General features: G+C 32.2%; 1 protein-coding gene across 1 annotated transcript in view; it reads left to right on the plus strand.

Annotated features, from left to right (window-relative positions):
- LOC149791229 (uncharacterized) overlaps positions 1-22,172 on the plus strand; it is a 36,099-nt gene extending 13,927 nt beyond the window's left edge. The window contains exons 4-10 of the mRNA XM_089969715.1: positions 6,251-6,398; positions 10,823-10,948; positions 11,540-11,728; positions 12,178-12,300; positions 17,768-17,842; positions 20,658-20,739; positions 21,600-22,172. Of these exons, the coding sequence (XP_089825841.1) occupies positions 6,251-6,398; positions 10,823-10,948; positions 11,540-11,728; positions 12,178-12,300; positions 17,768-17,842; positions 20,658-20,739; positions 21,600-22,023 (1,167 nt within the window). The 3' untranslated portion in view covers positions 22,024-22,172. The remainder of the gene's footprint in view (positions 1-6,250; positions 6,399-10,822; positions 10,949-11,539; positions 11,729-12,177; positions 12,301-17,767; positions 17,843-20,657; positions 20,740-21,599) is intronic.
- The last annotated feature ends 3,364 nt before the right edge of the window (positions 22,173-25,536 follow it).

Here is a 25,536-nt window from a genome sequence, read left to right on the forward strand (position 1 = left end):
TGATGGTCCCACCCCTTCTCAGTTCTGCTTGGATATTAATTCTACCCCAGTCGGTCTAGATTAACAGACGAGCCTCAGGACATCTGTCAACGCGGAAAGATTTACAACAACATCGAGGGTCCTTTGTTCTAGAACAAAGCTTCTAACGTCTACATGTTAGTTTTGACACCTAACGAAGAGAACTCTTGTACAAACACGAATCGCCACGACAGTGCAGGGTCGACATACTCATGGCGCTAACCCATTCCTTTGTTCATGACTTACGTAATCGCGGGCAGACAAACGTGACACTGTATGTACAATAATATTATTGTAGAAGTCTTCAAGTGACTTATTCCTTATAAACTTGAGTAAATTATAGCATTTAAATGATAAGTTTAAATGACTAAAATTTCATAATTGTTGGTAGTTTCTTTCAGTTTGAATTCGAATCGAGAGTATTAACAAGAGAAACTAATTTGGGGTCTTCAAAAGTATTTATGCAGTATTGACTGACCAAAATGGGATATTGATTGTCCGTCACGATATGTATGTATGTATGTATGTATGTATGTATGTATGTATGTATGTATGTATGTATGTATGTATGTATGTATGTATGTACGTATGTATGTATGTTATGTACGACTATATGGTCCTAAACTAAGTTGTTGTTGTTGTGGGGTTTAACGTCATTTTTCAGCACACGATAGGCTATGCATGGCGGCCAGTATTATTGGTAGAGGAAGAACCTAGGAAAACCCCGGGAAGAACCACCGACCTACGAGAAGCTACTGGCAAGCTTTCTCACATACCCACATTAGCCGAATCAGAGACTCGAACCCACACAGACAGAGGTGAGATGGCAGTGGTCCGTAACGGAGAGCGCTTTAGACCACTCGGTCACTCGGCCCCCCCCCCCAAACTAAGTAACAGTCAAAGCAAACCCATCAAGCTGTACAAAATTTCACTCATAATGTAATGCTCTAACTTATATTAATTAAACTTTAAGAGAAAATTACGATGATCTGAAGTAGAACCCAAATAAGCACATGTTCTACCTCAATTCCAAAAGACTATAGCGTTTCGAATGAATCATAAGTCCTAAATGTGATGCTATTTTACTATCCTTGAATATGGCGAAGTTCTATCACATGCTCAAAAGAAGTGATAACATCCTTGAATGTGCTTAAGTACAAACAGTCTTGATATCTCACAACGTCTTTGTTCAGGTCCTCTTTGAATAAATTCACAATAGTCCCAACTGTTTTCTTAGTTTTATAGACAGTTTGTAATTCCAATAGCTCATCTCTCTCTCTCTTTGTTTTTTCTCTCTCTCTCTTAAATAAACTGGTTTAAAAAAACCTAGATCAAGTAAAGTCCTAAACATGCATCAAGTTTCCAAAAATATTAGTTTATTTAAAGTAAATAGTAGAATAATAAAACAGAGAACAACAGTCATTCATTCCATTATATGTTTATAAAGGATATACTACATATCAATTTTAATTAACATTTTGTACAATTGTATAAAGTGCCTTGGTAAAACTTACGAATCCAGTAACTTTCCTTTATCAGTCTATTCGCCTCTCCATCCTCAATATATATTGGCATGAAATAAAACTCGAGAAAAAAGTGATCATTTATATTAAAATGTATTGAAACATTAGGGGAGAAATGAGGATCTCAACAATGTTTTATATGAAAGAGATGATTATTCATTCTCTTAGAAACTTGTTGAATTGTTCCTCGAATATAGTGCATGTTAAGTGAAATGTTGCACATATTCCGATTGTATTAATTAATTGTTTAAATGCTTGCATATAATCACATAATCCCGAAGTACTGACTTTAAATTAATGATTTACCACTCATCTATACCTAAAAACATGTAAGTATAAATCACCATTTTCGATGGCTCATATTGACTCAGAAAAAACTGCATTATAGCTTCTAGTAACATCTATAAACTTGCAAAATTAAAGAACAAAAAATATATGTCACGTTTATAGGGTCTTGAAACTGGCAATAGTAAAAGAGTGAGAAGCAACTAGCCTTGACAAATTCAACAAATATTGTATTGGCCTAGAATACAAAATATAAAAAGTAAAAATAACTTCTGGTATTACGAATTAAATCGCAAATACTCCTAACATATCTAACATAAGTAAAAACTGTTTTAAATTATGAATAAACTAGTGTGATATTCCAAAATAAATCCAATACTGGAAACGATGATTTGACTGTGATGACCAATGTCGCAGTGATGTGCCAACAGCCGTTTGGTGAATCACAATAATATAATCCAAGATTATATGCTTACTTGAATTTTACTATGACTTCCTGTCTTTAGTTAAAAGACAGATGTTATTGAGCACATTATATCTCAAGAATAATAAGTTGATAATAGGTTTAATAATCTGAATAAAAAAAATTCCAGCCCAAATGATATACTAACTCAATAATCATACAAATGATTCTAGTCAGATATTAAAGCACAGAAAATATTGTTTCCACTAATAAGATTATATAGGCCCCTAGATGATCTCAGCTCACAATTAGCACATTCTAAAATATATCAAATGATGAAAAATGCATTGCAGACATGTTCCAAATGTTTGGATGATATTTTCTTAGTTATATCTAGAAGTTTTGTTTCCAATATTATAATACAAGAACATAGTAAACACAATGTCCTTGCCTCAGACCAACATAAACATGGTTACTTCTAGTAGTAGTAATGATAATATTATACTTATACTCATTGATAAAAAAAATGGGATCTATAGTTTCTTCAGAATAAAAATATAAATAATTCGGGTCAGGTAGAAAATGAACACGCAGGTCATCCACATTTAAAATGTCATTGCTTATAGAACTAAACTATACCTGACAAAGAACTGAATGTATTGGTGTTGCTCTTCTAATGTATCACTCGTGTGTTTGCATCCCTTAATATCTGCATAGTGTTGAAAATATGTACAATATATATATATATATATATATATATATATATATATATATATATATATATATATATATATATATATATATATATTGTTACCTAAAGGCTCTTAATACACGTAACAAGAAGCAATGCAAGACAACAAGATTTATATAATTTAACATATAATTGATTTCCCTAGAAAACCAATATCAAAATGGAAAATAGAACTTACGGTTTTAAGAATCAATTCCAAAATAAAATCCAAGAATGTTCCAAAAATTAAAAAGTCCTAGCATTAATATGTTCTAATAAATTTGAGTTCGACTTCAGGCGAAATATCCTAAATGGGAAGGCGAAGAATTAGGTTATAGCCAGTGTAATACTATATTAATATTAAGGAGATTGAATTCCGAATAAAATTTCAAAAAACTTCTTTTTTCAAGAATTCTGTGTGAGTACTTAAATCTTTCAGGGTAAAGAATTAATCGTTATGAATCCTAATAATTTGAAGAAAATTCAAAATGTGACTCCAACTGGTCACAACAAATTGAACACCTTAACATCAAATGTTTTAAAGCCCAAACTGAGATTACTTCTCGAAACATCAGACTTGCACCTAGCTACTGCGCAAAAAAGATGCCCGTATGAGTTTCACGTGACCATTTTCAAGAAACAGATCGAATATTCCAATGATTAAAATCATTTATTCCCAGTCAACCTCGATTTCATTCTTATGAATCCCACATTGGGAATTAATAATAAAAAGTTTTTTACTTGATTCTCAATCAAAGCTAGGAACTAGGTCACCTCTTACATACTAAACTCTATTATTAGGTGTTTACGAATAAAACAGTCAGGTCAAACTTAATCCTGGAAAATGTCAAATTCAAGTAAACAAAATTATATTACTATAGCGTGTAAAGAAATAAAAAAAACCTAAACTAACAACCAAACAATTAAATTAAATCAAATATACATAGCAATATATATATATATATATATATATATATATATATATATATATATATATATATATATATATATATATTTGATTAACTACATATATACATTATACATATTTTCACAACTATGCAAATATCAAGGGATGCATTTTTTCCAACGTTTCAAGATGGAATGCTATAAACAAAATATATATTCATTATAATTTTAATTTTAAACTTGTCTTGGAAAATTGGCTTCAAAAATAGACTTCGCTCACTGAATTCACATTTTCTCCAAGAGAAGCCACCAAATTGTATTTAATGTCGAACAGATTATATTTAATGAAACACAATTAGTCCATGATTATTTTCCAAAGCTACAACGAAACGTTAGAGGCTAAAGTATGTAATTAATGATGATCATTTCTGAAGAATTGTCTTCTTTATATATATATATATATATATATATATATATATATATATATATATATATATATATATATAGTTTTAATATCTTGGTTTCTACGGTGGCTATCATTGTTATTATTATTATTATTATTATTATAGGCACTTTTTTGACCATTCTGTTGTCATAACTTAAGAAACAAATAGAAACCAGCACCATTTTGTCTTTAAAAGTTAACAAATAATTTAATTATCAAGTTATAAAGTGAAAATGTAAAGTATCGTGAAGTATAATGAGTCCAACCTAATCCTAAAAAATATATTCAAGTGCAAACGAATTGAATGTTCAGAAAGGATTTCAGTTCCTCGATTGTGTGTATAACAATGACATTGTCTATAATTCCTTTGAATGATTCCAAATAGTCATGAATAATGTTCTAGTCCAGTGAGCATATGGTAATTGCAATGAATAAACCTAATAAACTTCTACTCCAAAATTATCTTAGCACAGTATGGAACATATTTGCAGACTGATTTCATCAAATGAAATAAGAATCCGAAATAGTAATGAATCAAATATAAGAATGCTGGCTGCTCATTGCTGTCCAATATACACACCTTTAAGAGTCTATTACAACTATATTTCACATTATATCAGACCAGACAGATCATTCTACTCAATCTAATATTTCAAAATACATATTCTTGTGACCTAATCCAAACAATGGGAAATAACTTAATTATGCGAAGAACACAACTTATTTAAACCCTGTAATCGGAAGAAAAAAATAGCAACAAGCAAACAGGTCTTATTATTAGTATAATTACTAATATTCCGAAACACCGACGCCAACAATTATGTACAGATCGTACGCAATCTTCACTCTCAATATCTTAAACAAGAATTGTATACCCGTGTACAAAAATTAACTACCGAAAGATGATTACAGATTATAATCATGAATGGAAACTACACATAATATGTGCACACCAAATCATGTACCAAGAGTTACAAAATTACATAATTATACATAACTACGTCCATCATATATATTTTGCTAATTTTAGCCCTTACATGTTACTAATTGCACATCACAAGTTAACACATGGCAGGCAAAGGTTTTCAGTGAACAGATTATTCTGACATATTGCGGGCAATAGACGACACGATTTTTACTATTAATGTATTTATATGCTGGATGCACTATCTGCACAATGAATTCGACTGATTGAGCAGCGTTCAATCATTTACAACACATACTTCCAAGATGTATACTTTGGAAAAGATGATACAATATGAAACTTAAATGCGACATAAATCAACTTTTACAACCACCTGAATTAATTTCCAATTTTCTGTTTGCAAGATGTTTACAATGCAATATCAAAGAATTTGGATAAATGGAATCGTTAGGATTTTGTATCTTGCATTGCTGAACGAAAACTGAGGGCAGAAGTAGAAGTGCTGTATTGTGAATCTTAATTGTTTTTTTTTACTTATATATATATATATATATATATATATATATATATATATATATATATATATATATATATATATATATATATATATATATATATATATTAAAAAGGATCTTAAAGAAATTAGGTTTTCACTGCAATAATTAGCTTAAACATCAAATGTCGCTTTAAATCAGTTTAATATTTAAAGAAAGTGGGTGCATTTCATTATAGAAAATGCAGCGTTCTTAACTTGAGACCATGTCTTGAATGTTGTTTGAGGTGGGAATAAATAGTTTGCAAACTTTTTAATATGCCTATCATTTGCATATCTTAATATAGTATTCGTTGTTTGCTATGCAAATTAAAAGTACATTAATTTTCTTTTTTTAAAAGGCACCTTATCTTGAATATATAATCCACGTGCAAAGTATCACATTCTAATCACCATGTTCTAATACTTCTAATAATAAATAAACATGCTTTGTTATATAAAATTGTAATTGGTGTATTTCAGGATGGCCTTTGCTACTGCATTGCTAAAAGGGACTTTTCCGCCTTAGACACCCAATTTTTCAACAGCAGCTATGAGCAACCATTGCATTGTGGAAATGGAATGCTTTGTGGAGATCAAGGATACAGGACTATATCAGTCTATAAGGAAGGTCAATCGTGTTAAAAATGTTTTTGCCTTACTGATGAAACAAATGGTATCTCTATCAAGAGAGAGAGAGAGAGAGCTATCCGTGCAATGTGAATTTCAATGTACCCGATATAAATTGCGCTACAACTAAACGGCTGCGGACAAAGCATATTTGTCTTAGTCATCACTAACCCTACCCATATATCCAAATTTGTCCTCAGCCACTCAACATCTTCACTTAAACTTTGCAACCAGGAAATTTATCCAAAGTCCAAACCAGTTCCTCACATATGCGTATAACCCATTCTTATATCCCACTTTTTTAAAACTTTATCTGACTCCTACTCCGAGGATATGTTGTGAGAGTTTAAACATTCAATTAAGTCCGGACCGGCTGGATACCATACTCCTACTATTTCTTCGAAAATGTTTAGTAGAATTAAACGTTTGACATGGAGCTTCGTAGACAATTCGTATTTGATGATCGGAAACATTTGAAGTTAACTCGCGAGCAGATAACTTATACATAATAAAGATGCAGTCAAGGCAAGATGGTAACAAATAAGATCAATTCGAAAAATAAACATGATTTAGTAGCAGAAAAAAAGGCAACAATTGATCTTTGCACTTCACCATGAAACCTTATTGTCATGGATATCAGATGATAAACATATAATAATTTAATCTAATTTAAATTGAAGTAATTCCAGTTTTTATGAATTGACCGTGTTTTCTACATTTTGCTTAGATGTAAACGGTCACGCGATACTGATCTTGAACTTTTTGCACCTCAATACATTATGCGGATTACGTTTGTTTTCCTGCTTCTATGTCATTCTTCGGAAAGTCGTCTCGACAACATGTTCCAGCAGGAATTATTTAGTGTCAGGGTTATATATCATGCAAGGGAAATCACTCAGAATGAACACCAATTGTTTGAAAGATCGAAATAAGTAGAAGTAACAACAACGGACGCTATGACAACATGTCACATTTGCAAGAGTAATTCTATATAAAACAAAAGAATACCCTTGTTTAAACAATCTCAACCAATTTGTATTTATTGAAATAATGTTCATGGCAATGTATCACTATGATAATCTGCTCTCTATTACTGTATAAAGAATCGACGAATTTTGGCTAGAGAATATCGGGCTATGTATTCTGTTGCAGTTAAGAGGCTAACGGAAGAAAATTTCGATCTACATAAAAGTGAATGTTTTTTTGATGAAATCTGCTGATCTGATGACAGAAAATGAAAGTTCATATAAATTATATGGATTACATGATCAGGGTTGGGTATTTCTCGATGTGTCAGTTGTACCTAATCACTTATAAATTTATAACAAAGTACATCGGACCAAATTTGTAAAGAAAGTATAATCAAAGATAAAAAAACAATAAAGGAAAAAATATATCCGTTGCAGCTTGGTTCAATATATTAACAACTTGATACATTTAGCAAATACATTAAATGAAGCACTGAGAACCAGGCTCCTATATATCTTATGATAATTAAATATAATAAGCAACCGTTATGCAAATCACTTTCCGACATGGTCTTTCTGTCTTCATTGCCCTCATAGGACCGTCATGTACGCTCGTTCAGTTAACCTTTGCCTTTGATGGGTGTACACAATATTTACGAAACACGACTGAGCTGGCAATATTAACTTTTTAAACGATATAGAAATGCAAAATCGTACTAAATCAGTATGTGATTTTCCCTTATTTAGAAAGAAAGTTGATACAAAAATGATCTCACGAGTCAAACTAAATAACGAGCAGGAATATTAAGTCACGTTTTACATGCATACTAATTAGTACATATTAGCAAATTGCATATACTTGATACATGATACCAACTTTGATGAACGGTTTATATTTCTAATGCAAAAACTACAAGCAGGTAGATCATTACACCACGGGCACCATATCTTAACTAAAAAGTAAGGGATTTGCGTTCTTAGTGTGATACAACACTATTTGTTGGATTATTTTTAACGAACAATGTACTGGTATAACCGTTTCTGTTTCATCATATTACTCTTTATAAAGAAAATATACATTTCCTTTGATCGGGATCCCTAATTTTGTCCCACCATATCCTTATATATTTGATTCTCCTTGATAACATAATTTTTATGATTATGCCTTTTATTCATATGGCGCTATTTAACCTCACTTTGCAAGTGAACCGTAAAGTAGACAATCAATCGATGCTGAAATGAATAATCACATGCCAATAGATAAGCAGTTAGGTGTGAAGTTTGGCAATTGTATATATATATATATATATATATATATATATATATATATATATATATATATATATATATATATATATATATATATATATATATATATGTATGTATATATACTTCATACCTGCATACACACACACACACACACACACACACATATATATATATATATATATATATATATATATATATATATATATATATATACATACATATATATATATATATATATATATATATATATATATATATATATATATATATATATATATATATATATATATATATATATATATATATATATATAATTGCCAAACTCCCCACCTAACTGCTAATGATGTTTGAAAACATTTTTGTTGCACATTCAAAGTATGCAAATATATGCAGCCCAACCTGTCCTATCCGTCACTTGTGTTCATCGGCCACATGTTCATACCGGATACTGTAATTCTTTTCCGGCAATGTCATGTTATCAACGTCATCTGTTTTCCGCGGCCAGTGGCGAGTTGTTTCTTAACCGAGCATTGATTTCACCCTGCCTTCTGCGGATACTGGAGCTCATCAGCAGTAACCGCTCCAAGCATGCAAATGAAACTTATTTTGTTTGAAAAGTGAATGGTATATATCGATATTTAAACGTATCATAGTTTGATTGTACTTACCAGGATCCAGTGAAACAACGAAGTTTTTGAAAACTCTAAATGTTGACACTTGCTCTATTCTTGACGAATATGACGTTATCCAAGCTGAGGCGACTAAAATAGTTTATGGTCGTTGTTCTCAGAATATGTTGTAAATTATGTTTTCTTTCGTTCTTTTACAAACTGCATGTGACTTTAAAGTAATTCTTTCATATTTTTGTACAACAGAATTGGAATAAGGGGTATTGATGATATGATGTGACTACTGGTCCTCTGCTGTCATCAACATGTAGGTTGCGAGATTTGTGTTGTCATTTTACTACAAATGCAAACGGTTAGTACCAGATCATATTTCATGAACGTTGTAGCTTTGCCTCGTCTGTCAGCCGATTAAATACACAACGATTATAATAATCGCCATTTCTTTAAAAAAAATAATATTTGTTTCCCCTTTCCATGTCACGGAAGTATGACTCGAGGTAACATCGGTTAAGTTTGATAGGAACGTTGGTAAGAGGTTACCTGTTCGGTGGCTTTGAATTCATATTTTTGACAGACAATTTACTCTTTCCCTACAACACAACACAAATGTAGAAATGTCAAAACTGGGGTGGGAACGACCAGACGAAACCCAGAATGATGGTGTAGGTGCCACTACCAATAGTCTCAGGAAGGTTCTTCTCAGTACCTAATCATCAAAAGCGGCAAATAAATTACGACCGTGTTCTGATCTCGTTGAGCTATGCAACTGTTTAATACATTAACTGTTTAAAGTCTGAAAACTGTTTCAAGCCTAATTATACAAACTGCCCTGCCAAATAATCAGTCGTGTGTAAAACAATTATATATACTCTGTCACATAGTAATTTGCTTAGGAGACGTTTCTACTTATAATGAGAGAAACGCGTCTCCTTCTCTCTGTGCGTATGTGTATGTGAGATAGGGAGATACATAAACTAGTACATGTACACAGCTACACATTTGTTGTCCTAGGGTTTTTCAATTATGAAATTGGTTTTATGATAAAGTTAAGAAATTCCATGACAGAAAGAGATAAATACTGATAAATGAATAGTGTTATTTCTACATTAGACGCCATAACGCCTCTTGGTATTAATAAGTCAAGCAACATGTGAAGCCATAGTATCCTTGTGCTGAATGGAATATAGCTTATTAATTTTTTTCTTTTATTCTTCTTCTGCAAAATAGCTAAACTAACACGTATATCTTCGTAGCATGCTGCTAATAGAATGCATTTAAAACAATAATAATGACAATCTGAATACTAATAATGATAATGCTTTTGGGTTCATAATACATATATTTCCAGGTATGGGAGATCAACCTGCCTTAAGAGGTCACCTGTCTACGAATATCACTGTTGTATCTTCCCATGTGTGACTTCTATACACATACATACATACATACATACATACATACATACATATATATATATATATATATATATATATATATATATATATATATATATATATATATATATATATATATATATATATATATATATATATATATTATAGTTACCATTTCATCACATGTCAGAGGCGATGGCGGTGGTTGCTTGATAGTTACAAAGGACACAAAATATGAAATGTCAGTAGTGAATTGCAGTAGTAACTATCGACCTCTGTGCGAAAATCAAACTAGTAAGTTGTCTGCGTTAATAAGTTACAAAGGAGTTAATTTGTGACACATTATTGTCATGGTGTCACCTCATTCATCTGCCTTTTTCTTGTTTAATTATGTGTCGTTAATTGTATTCAAGTATTTAATAAAATGATTGTGAGCAGGTTTATTGCTCCTGACGTTAGTTTTAAGATGATTTGTTTTGTTTTTAAATGGTTTTTGTATGAGAAACGATCACATAATGCTGTTCCAATACAACTTTACGTATACGCTTTAATCTTAATGACGTGAAAAATAATGACATTATTTAATTCACTTTTTAATATTTTAGGAAACAAAATATCTGGTGAATGAAGAGTAGTGATTTGCAACTCTTGAATTTAATCGTAACTCTACACTATTTTATTTCTGAACCACACTACCTACCGCCATGCAACACGTACAAATACTCTTTATAATTATATCACATTCGTTGGACATTTGTAAGACATACAATATTATTTATGAAGTTAATGAAGTATCTGCAAATTGCATAACTGTAATTTATGTAGCTCGCAAGATCCCTTCCACGAAATTTTATCCGTATTGCCCTCTAATTTTCCACATTTTAGGGCAAAATCTGTATCTGGAGAGTGGTAGAGACACGCAGGGATGGGTTTATTCAGTTAAAAACTGTGCAAAAACTGGCAAGAGACCTACAACATTTATTGACGACCGAACAAATTTCATATTCCCAAACGTTTCTGGGTCGTGGTGGACCTCCGTTGTCCGAGATATCGTCATTCGGAATTGTTCAGAGAGTGAGTATACGTTTTTACTGATTACATGACATTAATGGTCATATTACATTAACATATAAAAACAAGAACGTGCAATTACGGGATGATACATTTGAGAAATTAGATAGGACATAGTATCCACTTGATAAGAAAGACTTAATCATTTATTCCACTTAGTATACTGAAGCAAACTAAATTAGGACTAATGCATTATCTATTCAAATTGCTTGGTCCGGAAAGAAATGAAATATAACAATTATATGGATATGTTAAAAAATCGTTAATATTACCAACGTCTTGTGATTAGTTTCCAGGAACTTATTCGAGGGTATACTACTATCTGTTGAAAAAGATGTCTGATTAATTGCACACAATTAAATAACCTCGTTATATGAGCATGTTCAACATTTATGTGCATCATAATATACATTTGTACCAATTTTGGCTGAATATGTATTTCTATTTTATAGCTTGTACAACAAATGGAACACATTCATATGAAGGCTTCTTGAAAAGCACCAATGGCGTAATACAACTGGAATTTGTCCATGCAGGAAATAATGCAAGGAAGACGTCCGTTGTCTGTATGTCTGGTAGGTTCTCCAGGAAAGAGAATCAGTCACGTTTTGCAAAAGAGATGCAAATACAATAGATATAAGAGGCTAATTAATGAACTCATATATGACAACGGAATACAGAAGTAAAATGAATTTGGATGTTGCTGTGCGAATCTATCTCGTGTTATCATATATATATATATATATATATATATATATATATATATATATATATACCGCCTCCATATTATACTCCCATTACTGCTGCTACTACTAATATTACTAGTACTACTAAGAAGAAGAAGACAGAGAAGTTGGCTGGGGAGAAAACGTTCGTACGATAATAATGGTAGTACATAATATTTAAATATTTTTCCGTCCCATGATCATCCACTTAGGTGATGGATCGGTTTTCATAACTATTTCGGACATCAACCCACCGTTAGAAAACCCCCAATTTGTAAAATCTTTGTTATTCATGATGTATTATCGACGAAACCAATCTTAAGACGATTCACAAAGTCTTGTTTTTTGGAAAGATCTAGTAAATGTAATTAATAGCAACAATATTAGTAGCAATTGTAGTAGTAGTTGAAACAGCTGTTGTTTCAAATGCATTTGTGCTTTCGAGATTATTAGTTTTGCCTACATAACCTTTCTCCGTTTAATTTATTTGTCTTGTCAAAGCTCGCTTTTGTCTGCCAGTTGTAGATGTTTCGTCATTATTAATCTTAGGCAAATGTTTTGTTTCATTTTGGTAAACAACGTACTGATAGGTATCGATCACGTCACAATAATATAAGTCATCTTCCATGGAAGTATAGATGGCTAGTATATTCATTGTTGTGCTAAACTTAGTCGTTGAAATGTCACACTGGCTAACGATTTCATAAAGTCGGAAGCACACGTGAGATCGATTTCATGACCACTCTGGTCATAAAGAAATAACATTATTGATGACACGTGTGGTTTTGATGAAGGATATATCATGGTGAGTTAGATTTTACAACACAATTATTTTACCAAGGTACCTTGAAGGATGCAAATAAAATGATTGTAACTAGTGGCACATGACAACTGACCCAAATACATGCTCTTAGTTTTATTTCCAAGGTGTTACATATATTGGTCGTTTTAACTGCAAATCTTGTAATAGTAATGAGAATATTACAGTTTCGAATGATCTTCAAATATCACCTCCACCATTAGGTCTGCGAATGCCATTAATAACCCTTTGTATCACAATTGCACGGTTTGCACGATTTTTGTGCTGTACCTTTACAGTTTTATTTACTGAGACCAACAAAAAATAAAAATTAAAGCACTATTTATATTTATACTCAGATGGAGAGACCTAGCCTAATATCCATTCCATCAAAAGAGGACGATATCCAGTGTATATGAGCGTTAGCTATTGTTCTGCGTGCACCGTGCATAATGGATGACACCTCATACAAGTGATAATAAACTTCTAGCTAGTGTACATGCGTTTTTGTCTTTCCATGTAACTTAGGTCATCGGTGAACTACAAAGCCATATCGTATATTAGTTCAATATGTAAGAGAAGTTAATTTGTGGTACATTTGTTTCTAAACTCGTTTGCTTATAAATTTCATAATTAACATAAATTATAAGATTGCCCTTTTATTTGAGAAGTCCATACAATTTTTTTATCTGGGAACCTCCTTTGCGATTCAAAAGGTACTAGAGATATTTATTAAATCTTGGAGTTTCCAGTTCCTGTATTATATATTGTCCCTCGTTCTTTCGTGAACAAGCTATCTTGCATATACCAATAATGCAAGAAACAATCACAACATTAAAACTTTCTCTACAGCGAATAATAAGTGTTTTAATAGAAGGCATATGTTCACCATTTAGAGATTTTGTCTGATATATTGGCTTTACAAGATTTTATATAAGCACTTACTTACTAGACCTGAAATATAACATCCCAATTTTGTGTTTAGATGTTGCATCAAACTGCACAAGATATTCTAAAGAAATAGCATGCACAAAAAAAGGCACTAACCTGTGTAGGAAGCACTTATTGTTCACAATATGCCGTTGATTACAATCAGATTCCACTTGCGCAGGCAGACATGTCATCCGTACATTTAAGAATTATAATATTCGCGTAAGGTCATTTCAAGCATGGTAAAATATATTAGAACTTAGTCAAATTAGCAAAATTTGTATATCTTGAAATTTTCCACATTATATAACGCGATGGAAACTGAAGAAAGAAACTCCCACATGATACAGATTTCTCACGGAATGTATTCACTTAATTCATACATTTCAGTTGTATTTCATGCAGAACATTAGTTCGATTTGATTTTTTCTGCAGCAGGAGCGAAAATTTAGAAATTTATATCAAATAAGAATAGTACGTCACCTGAAATGACTTCATCAGTTCCAGCAAAGACTATGTCGACCCATAAAATATTTAAAGCAACAATTAAAACATTCGTATATATATATTCATTTATTCACTCATTCTTATACGATAATATAATTCGGGTTCGAATCCTACCATCCTATCAGCCTGACATAGTTGAAGTGGTATGTCCTATGACAAGGATCTTTACTCCAGGTGCTTTGGCATGATATAATCTCGACATGTTCAAACTCCGTCAAGTAAGATTGAAACAAGCTAACCAGAGATTTGCAAGATTAACATCCTTTTCAGGTGTACATATTACAATGCCTTAGTTCTTTACATTTTTCGCATTCTCTCGCTTTTGTCTCTCGAATAGACAAATATACCTGAATAATGGTTGTATTATTGGCAGTTAGTAACTTATAGGCTCGATTAGAATGTAAATAGGCAATTAAGGTAATCTATCTAAAATCAGATGTCTGTTTTTGTATGCGTGAACCTTGATATAAAAATGTCTTATTATGTTGTAGTGTCTAAGGTCTGTTTTACTAGCATATGCGTATTGTTTTAGTTAATAAATGTTCAATGCAATAATCACCATCAACCTTGATGCATTGCCTTAGGATCAGATTTAGCGTTAAATATTTATTCCCCAGCCAACCCGCCTAACATTTCTGTAACTGATGGGGTGTTTTCAGCTGGGATACAAGGAGGATGTGAAGCAAATACATTCTCGTGTGATGATATGGGCGGAAATCTTTACTGTGCCTGCGGTGACTTTATATATGTTTTATTATGGCTGGGCACCAAACTGAGCTGTGTGATTATGTGTATGGATCAAGGTCAACAACCTCTGATTGCTGGGGAATCTCCTCGTTGATTATTTTGATGAGTATCGTGCCAACTACTATCCGCTTCGACACCTAAAGTCTAGAATGCGTTTAACATCTGACCTTTGATTGAACCCACAAAATGTATTCCCGCCAGAACCTTGCAGAAAGGAGTATCTTTTTCCACGCACACCATCTCAGCATGGGTTACAAGGTATAATACAGGCATCACGTCGTACACGGCATGTATCCAACCATATTCATTGACTCCCTGCTAACCGTATTTCGTCCTACTCCCCATGAAAAGCCATTTGAAATAATTTTTTCCGATCATATGCATTTAATGTTCATAGTTACTTTCGGTGTGTGGTATGTTCATCATTTGCGCGGTTACAAATTCTGTGGCGGTTAGTGTTGTGCTGTCTTGGACGAATAGTAACGGTAAACATCTTATCAGGTGGATACATCGTTTCCAGTCGAACAGTAAAATACATGTTTTTTTTTGTACATCTACTCCATCATTGCTGCTCCTCCTGAAGATTTAAAGACACACCTAATCTAATAAATATTGATACCGCTTTGAGATTTAAAGGAACACAGAATCGATATGCGAGATCCATCATGTTCTATTTGGACCTGACTAACAAACTCAAATCCACTCTATCTCAAGGTAGACACGATCGATAAGTTTGAGGGTAGCTGTTGAGTAATATACCCTATTTCCAATGATCATTTTAATTGTCATTGTAGAATGATATAGACCGAGTTGCAGATGTATTTTATTTACACCAGATATTATAATATTTCGAATTAATTTGAATGTGGGACAGTGGGTACACGTCAGTGGTCGTTTCATCGGTTGATTGAGAGACGCACCATGTTGGAAAAGATTTATTCCGGGTTGCTGTTATTGTTTTGATAACTCAATGTGTAGTAACAGTATGTAACGTGGGGGATAAATATGTTCCTGTTCTTTGGTCAATCATATCGTAAAAAAACTATTTTGGAGGAGGCACCCCCTTTGTTACTTCTTTGCTCATTCTCCTTACTTTTAAATGTTCTTGACAGCGAAGAACGTCTTCATAAGTGGTATTGATTCTCAATTACAATTTGAAGTAAAATAAAACATCAACATATTTTGGAATATATTTCTCTTCCCTGTCAGGTCTGAGATTTAGTTCAAATAAAAAGCATTGAAAGGTAAAGACAGTTTTCATATGACTACACAATACTTAATCTATGATATTATGAAGCAATAATCACTTGCTAACAAGTAGTCAGCTAGTGTAAGTGTTCTGGAACATCACTGATGCATCCACACTCAATATTGATATCCGTATGATATACTATTTACTTTTGAAACATATTAATTGAAATAGAAGAATGTTTCTTTATAAAAATGCCCATTGTGTCTGTTTCTGATGATGAACTTCAAGACTACACTGACATACTTAAAGCTTGAAAGTCGGGAGACTTATCTTCGTTTGATTGCTGGTAAGCAATTTTAAAGAACAACTAAGTGGGTGTATATGGCGGAAACAATTTGTTAGCTATGCATATAAATTATTAAATACAATAGTTTGATATTCCCAAGAAACAGTATATTACCACACTCTTCACTCTCTGAATCATGATAAATGATAAACAATGATGATGGCACTAGATTATGGTCAATTCCTGAACTGTTCCACATATTAAAGAATACGATTCTAAATACCCACTCTCAACATCATTGCATTTAAGTGTTTATGGACTTCAGCAACATTTCCCCAGTTTATTCGCAGTCTGGATACAGTTTTAATTGCAAAATTAAATCTCCTCCCAAGCTCACTTTAACCTTATTAATAATGACTTATTAGGTCGCATGTGGACGTAGGTAATCGTCGATTATCAATACATTTTGACTTTCTATTTCCAGGCATGAATATATATATATATATATATATATATATATATATATATATATATATATATATATATATATATATATATATATATATAATATTTCGAATTTTTTAATATTTAACAGTTAAATAAGAATCATAACAGAAGTAGAAAACAAAGTTACTCCCTCTAAGTCTTTTTTTCACTACAGACGTACTACCCGGAAAAATAAACCATTTATGGGTTTCGTATATAACAACACCGTTTATTAGCAAAAACCATTTAAAATCTTTCAAGCAAAAAATAGATGGAACTACTTATTTACCAGGCACTTATTGACTTAACTAATATCATTCAGCTGCATTTAATGTACACAATTTTAATTCCATTTGATGTACTTTTGCAGAAGGTAAAGTTAACAAGGTCTCTACACCAGCTAACAAAGACGCGGAATCAGAGACAATGTCAAAAGAAACAGCAGGTACCGTTATGCCCCATACAATTTTGGGAACAACGATAGCGATATTGCCATCGGTATATCTAGTCCAAAGCAACATTGTGTCATTACATCCAATATATCTAGTCCTAAGTAACAAAAACCTCTAAATGTCTATCATTATTTGAATATTGCTCATGAATAGAAAAATAATTAAGATAAACATAAATTATAAGCTATTTATTTTCCTATACGAACAGTGGCTGCAGTTAGGTGCGCTGCAAACATGTTAACCTAGCTAATTGTACCTCCTGGTTCGGTTTAGTGTATAATAACGCCAGTGGTGTAATTGTATGTATCCTTTGCTTTTTTTGCGGGGTGGGAGGTGGGTTGCTAGGGTTTTGTCTTTTGTATATACTCACTATTATTTCATTAAGCTTAAATCACTAATAGATCAAAGTCGAATCTTGGACTATTGTATTATATTGTATCTGTGTGCTTAGTTAATGTATAAGGAATGTACTTTATTTGTTACCTCTGCCTCTTTATATATGTACCATTGTACATGCACAAGTGAGACGATGTGTGATACAGTCGCTATTTCGTTTCAAACATTTTTCCTTGAAATGTAAACGTTACTTAACTCCATTTAAAATTTACACTGAATTTTCCAGTGCAAGCTAAACCCTATGCGGAAACTTTCAGTGGGTATTTTTTGTATTCGCAAAATGTTCTTTTCTCATCAACCCAAATATGTTGTCCAACAATGTAAGACAATTAAACTTTCCTGATGCTCCAGATCAATATCTAGTGACAATATCCATCCAATCAAATTGCAGAATATGCATCGAGTACATAAAATTAGAAAAGTATTTTAAATTATTATCTAGCTTAATTAATATTATTTTACCAATCAGCAATATCATGACACTATACTTATTTATTTGTTACGCTTATATTTATTTCTGTACACTCAACAATCTCGCTATGAAAATTTCCGCATTATTAGCATATTAGAGTTGTAATCGATAATAAATGGAATAAACTTGTTATATCATAAATGGTGCTCCCACAAACCTATCATGACTGATTTGGAAATTAAGAATACCAACATAGTAATTGGTTTTCTTCTCAAAGGAAAACTACAATTAGCATGCACTGACATATTCCCAATAAGAACAAAAATGATCGCGTGGAACAAATTTGGTATTGAACAACAAATCTACTTATGGAGAGCCCATGTGACTTCCGTGAAATATTATGAAACGGCTAGAAATCACCTCGTAGTCAAAGGATAAAGCGTGGACCACACGTATGTATACTGTTTAATATACTACTTAAACTGTTCACCTTGATCATTATGATCTTGCCCATCTAAGTGGTAATTAAAATGAACTATCGTGGCAATGATATGAATTGCAATGGACAAAATCATTGATGGTCCTCATATTTATCTTAATTTTTACTAGACTTCCTTAAATGAACTGCATAGTTTCCAAACAATGATATAACAATTTGGATTCTTTTTTACGTACGTCATAATTTGGAACAGCATATGTCTTTGTAAAACGTATCACACAATCCTTGTGAAATCCATCCCATGTCTAACTTTTGGATCGTAGCACGTCTTCTCTTCAGCGTAATTATTCAAGGTTGTTGGAGCTTACAAAGGAACCAGTGCAGATTGGATGAATGGAGACGTAACAGAAATTGAGCGTTGACTATACCAATAAATGTTCGTTCTATAATCATTGCTTATACAAAATTTGAGAATCATTATGCTACGAAATTAATAAGCACTTATTAATAAAGCCGGACTAAATACGTCCTATATGTTATATCGTTCTCTCCTCCTCAAGTTGACATAATTCATCAAGATGGTCAGGTTCCTACAACGATTTGTCTACAATAAAATCTAAGAAAACTGTGTACAAGGTGGTTCTCTTCACAGACACGCTAAAGAGTTTGTACCGCAGCGGTGTCGTAAGTGGTTGGAGCGTTAGCCTTGGATGCGGGAGGTCGTGGATTCGAACCCCGGCCAAGTCATACCAAAGACTTATACAAATGGTCCTAGAGGCTGCCTCGATTGACTCTCAGCATTAAGAGGCTAGCGTTAGAACTGGTCGGCCTGGTGTCAGGATAATGTGACCGGGTGGGACATGATGCTGGATGAATACAGCATGATGCCCCAATGATTGACATCACTATAAACTGCCATAATGCAGACATTGTAGCGATATGACTTAAATAATTAAAGCTTAATTGTTTTAAATGTTCTAAATGTTTTAAATATTAGTCTCTCTCTGTCTCTTGCTCTCTCTCTCTCTCACACACACACACATACACAAATAGACACACACAATAAAACACACACACACACTTTTTCTTAGCAGAACATGAACGTAACATATGTATCAACTCTGTCGACAAGATAGATGGCTTCTCCGATTACAAAACCTACTGACTTGCAAATTTTTAAAAATGTTAAATAATGTTCTCTCGCAGACTTCTTCACCTACTATTATGCCATATTTTCAGTATATATATATATATATATATATATATATATATATATATATATATATATATATATATATATATATATATAATTGGCTGTAAACCACAAGTGTCATTTATTGCCACCTACTATGATATCATATTTTCAGTATATATATTGGTTGTAAGCCACAAGTGTCATTTATTATCACCTGCTATGATGGCATATTTTCTTTATCTGTACTGGCTGTAAGCCACAAGTGTCATGTATTATCACCTGCTATGATGGCATATGTTCAGTATATATACTGGCTGTAAACCACAAGTGTCATTTATTACAATGGGTTCTTTCTTTTATTTGCAGTACTGATGGTTTTACTGCCTTTAAGATTGACCGCACTTGTGTTGATTGCAGTGGTTGCTCTAATCATTGTGTGTCGGAAAAGGTAACAATGTACATACATGGACCTTACGAATATGATGAATGCAAAATATAAATCAAATTCCCTTATCCCACCGATATTTCATTCCTCGGTGAAGGAAACATAATTCTGCCAAATTCAACATTTACTCTGTGGAAAATAGGTCTTTCCGGCAAATAAAGTTACAATGCAGATGTATTTGTCGAATTGTAATTGAACTGTTACTGTATGATTACATATTTAAGCTACTTTTATTACGTGTATCACCTTCAAGTAGATATGGAACATATTGTATAAAAATTAAAATTTTAGCATGCAAACTATAACGTGTACAACAAATAATAATCAAGTAGACGGAACTCAGAAACAGAGCTAAATTCGGATCATGTTCTACATTGCCTCGAGAAATTACCAGCAGAAATTGACTTTGAACAAATATTCACTTACGCAGTCTACTCAAGAACCCACTGACTGGAATGCGCTCTTGGATGTAGAGGTAGGAAATGGTATATACCGGTAGTTTTAAAACATGGCTGAATGATACAGTTCAAGTCATGAACTGGTTTCTAAAGCACTAGTTTAGTCCTAGCGTTTCACATTTCCAACGATGCATGCACTGTCACAGTACATGTACAAACCCCTTTCCTTATTTATTTAGACAGGAATATAAAATAAAATGTATTTTCTCAAAAATAAATATGATATATTTTAGCAAATTTGGCTAAAAATGGAATAATTATGTTTTCCTTTATCACCGGTTTTTGATAAATATATGTTAATAAACAGATATAGAGATACCAAAAAAGTAATAATTGAATCAACACATAGTTTATTTTATTTGTAATAGGCATATGAATGAGAGAGGTTATAATTACTATCTTCAGGCGTAAAGAGAAGGCAACTATTAATGTGGAAGCCCCGAAACAGACGAATACTGAAGCTGTTGTATCACGAAACGCAGAAAGCCATCAAAGGTACTATGAACATGATAATGACAAACTAAATCAACACGAAGAAATCGATCAAGGTCATGTTTCTTCCGAGTACGACGCATTTAAAGAACATAATGCACCTTTTTCTGCTCTGAAGGGAAACCTATATGATACAGCCAATTTCAACATTGGAGATGTAACATATGATGCTGCATTTTCCGAAAACAATCCGAGACAGGCAGTCCAAGCGAATTCTTATGACCATGTGAGACTAACAACAACAGATGATGAAACGTATGACCATGTCGATTTTCAAGACAAAAGCATTACAGTGCATGAGAGAGACACATATGACCAAGCAAATGCTCTAGCTTAGACAATGCGTAATATGACAACTTCCAAGAAAAATTCAAGCTGCATCAACAATTCGTTATAAATGTATATGATGCGGCACATTTTCACCTGACAAAGTAGCTAATAACAAGACCATCAAAGTGGGTAGACTTATTGTGTATAACAATAATTTTTAAAAAAATCCAAAACTCACATTGATCGCAGATTACATTTTTTATTAATGCAAATACACAATTTAATTTTGAATAGGTACTCAACAATATATGGTATCACGAAACATAATTATCATATAGAAAACTTAATTAAATGAAAACAAATATGTATTATGCAAACACAATTAGATTGCAATGACAAAAATTCATTTGGCAAGCACTGTATCGGATAAAATGACATATTTTAACCACGAAATGTGTACAGGCTCCAAATAAGAATAGCAAATGTAACAACTCTAGTGAAAATAAATTGACATTTATTGAAACTACTAAATTTGATTAAAACGGTTATATTTGTTCCTAAAATGATTCTGATAATCTCCTACATCGTTTCTATCTCCGGAGACTTTGCCTTCGGTTATGGGTATATTTGTAAAGAAAGACATATCTTAGCTTTCATTCGGTACGCATTTCTAGATCAAATTTCATGGCGTGTCGATACCGTTTATCGCAAATGTTAACATCAAACCAAGACGAGGCTGTGTAAATAATACAACGTGATCTTATAGCACAGACATATATCGGCAATGTTCACCAAGCGTTTTTTGTTTTTGTTTTCAAGCTAGAATATTGCTACTTTTCACTTATTTATGGAAATAATTACAAATATTTGCTGAAGCTTTCCACTCGTCTTAAAGACGTGATCACATTCTAGTATATCACTACCAAATGTTTCATATGCATCTAAACATTTTACCATACTTTATATAGACAGATAAATGGCTGCGATAAACACACACACACACACACATATATATATATATATATATATATATATATATATATATATATACACACACACATATATATATACATATTGCATCTAAACATTTTACCATATTTTATATAGACAGATAAATGGCTGCGATAAACACACACACACACACACACACACACATATATATATATATATATATATATATATATATATATATATATATATATATATATATATATATACATATTGCAGTACCTATATCAAGTGTCGCTACTAACGTTTCTTTATACAGCTATTTTATATATTCATATAACGAAACTATTTCCATGACTTGTTTTATTTTGAATTTAGTAGGTCAAGCAATGAACACGCTTCGACGTGCTCAATATCTTAATCATTTTCTGTAATGCAATCTGCGGCATAATTAAGTGGACATGACACATCACACTTTCTAATTTTAAGTATTGCCTTAAAGTTTATGCAATTATATTTCTTTTGTGCGTTTATTAAATCTTTTGTTATCTTCTTGGGACGATTGATAAGTGCAACTATCAGGTTCGTGACAATTCCGTTTTATTTCTTTTGTCCTTGACATTTGGAGATTTGAATCCATTTTTACGAATTAATTTTGAAATCATATTTTCATATTTAAAGTAACCATGATATAAGACATGCGCTATAGCCCTGCTCTAGAGTATGATATTGAGAACGCTATTGAGGTTTATTATTGAAAATCTGTCCATAAGATATATGAACATATATTAAAGTAAATCGGTCACGTTTGTTTTCTTCTTCTTTCGGTTTTGTTTCTTCACGAGCTACATCAAATCTGACTAGGTAATAGCACATAGACTTCCACCTGTCTTGTCTAAGTCTCTGTTGTCAAGTGTGTTATAAGAACACGTTTGCATTTGTAAAGAAAAATCAGATAAGTTGGTTATGGGCACCGCACCTACAGAGTGTATACTAGTGGTGTGTCTGATATTTTCTAATCTATGCTTAGGATTTTAATGAAATTTTACTTTTTTGTATTTCAATGCTGCTGTAGTATATAATAGATGTTATGAACATTTTCACGAGGCAAAGCAAACTTACTTGACTGGTATCTCAACAAGATTTTGAATTTGAACAAATTAAATGTTAGCAGCAAAATACTCCTGAGTATTCCCATTTCTGTATATCTATTTTAATTTCATCGTTAAATCGCTTCGTCCTACAACGCATGCTCTTTACTAGTTTATATCAATATATTTATTTGATTGTATTATTTATGAATGAAGCATCTATCACGTTATATCATTTTGTTTTATGTACATATCAAGAAATACACGTATCTGTATATTCTTGCATCATATTGTTGAGACATCTAGTCACTACTATATTTTTATTTCCTTATGTTTGCTATCAAATTATATGCATTTGCTTCCGCATCGTGATTTGCTATATTTGTTGTACAGCTTGTTGAATTCAATACATGGATTTATGATTTTAGGGGACGGACAATTTGTAACTGTTAGAAAATTGGCCCAGACACTTTGATTTATACTTATAATTTGACAATAAAACTATTGGAATGAAATCACTTACCCTCTTGTAAATCTTGTTGTCTATTAAAATGTCTCTTGTGGAACACATATTGATCAAATATCATGTAAAGCATAACTACATTAATGGCTTTGTCTTAAATAGTTGTGTCCATCATAGGGATTACCTAAGGGATACAATTTTGCAGCACCTTGGAGCAAATCTAATCACCTTAAAATACTTATAGTTAGTGTTAATATAAGAATGGTTTGAGTTTCAAACATATGAAATTGTCTATGGGAGACATGTGCGATGTAAATTCATATTACACTTTGTCAGTACCAAATTGTGCAGCCTTGTTTCGATACCTTTTTAATCGGATGTTGGTTAAAACATTGCACATAATCGCCTTCTTTGGAACATATCATTTCACTAGCATTCATTGGTTAGTTTTAATTTGTATATTTTTTAATCAAGTAAATGTTGAACGTGATCAGTTCTTTAATAAATTAAGTAACCAAATATAACTGCAGTCATAAGCAGATCAATGTGATTATGTACGCATATATTATATTTGAGCGATTGTGAACATACTAAACGACTGAAATAATGTAATATGATCCTGCAATACTTCCTTCGAATTAAGTTGTACATATTTTCCTTTGTCTCTGGTAGATTTACGAGAATAATCTATATTTATTTTCGCTTTTTATCCTGTTTTGAGGACTGCATGATGTTGTCGGAAAATGCCATATAAATAAATCAATCATAAAGCACTGAAAACATTACTTTCAGCGGTTCTGTTTGTTAATATGAAAAGTTAAATTAACGATAAAGCCAGTTTATCTGAGATTTAAAATATATAGATAGCTTTCACTCAAATAGTGAACTATTTATTATATTTACATTTAAACGGCAAATGGGGAAATTGTAATAACACTCAAGGGAGCTTATGTCTTTCTGATATATTTTTCGTCTCTTAGTCATCGAAAATATTTGCCATCCATATTTCTCCGTCAAATCCTGGAGGATTGTATTGGTACTTAGAAGTTAATCTAAATCCATGCGTTTGGCAGATATA

Source organism: Sinohyriopsis cumingii, chromosome 9 (genome assembly GCF_028554795.1).
Source record: "Sinohyriopsis cumingii isolate HCF-2022 chromosome 9, ASM2855479v2, whole genome shotgun sequence".
NCBI lineage: Eukaryota > Metazoa > Mollusca > Bivalvia > Unionida > Unionidae > Sinohyriopsis > Sinohyriopsis cumingii.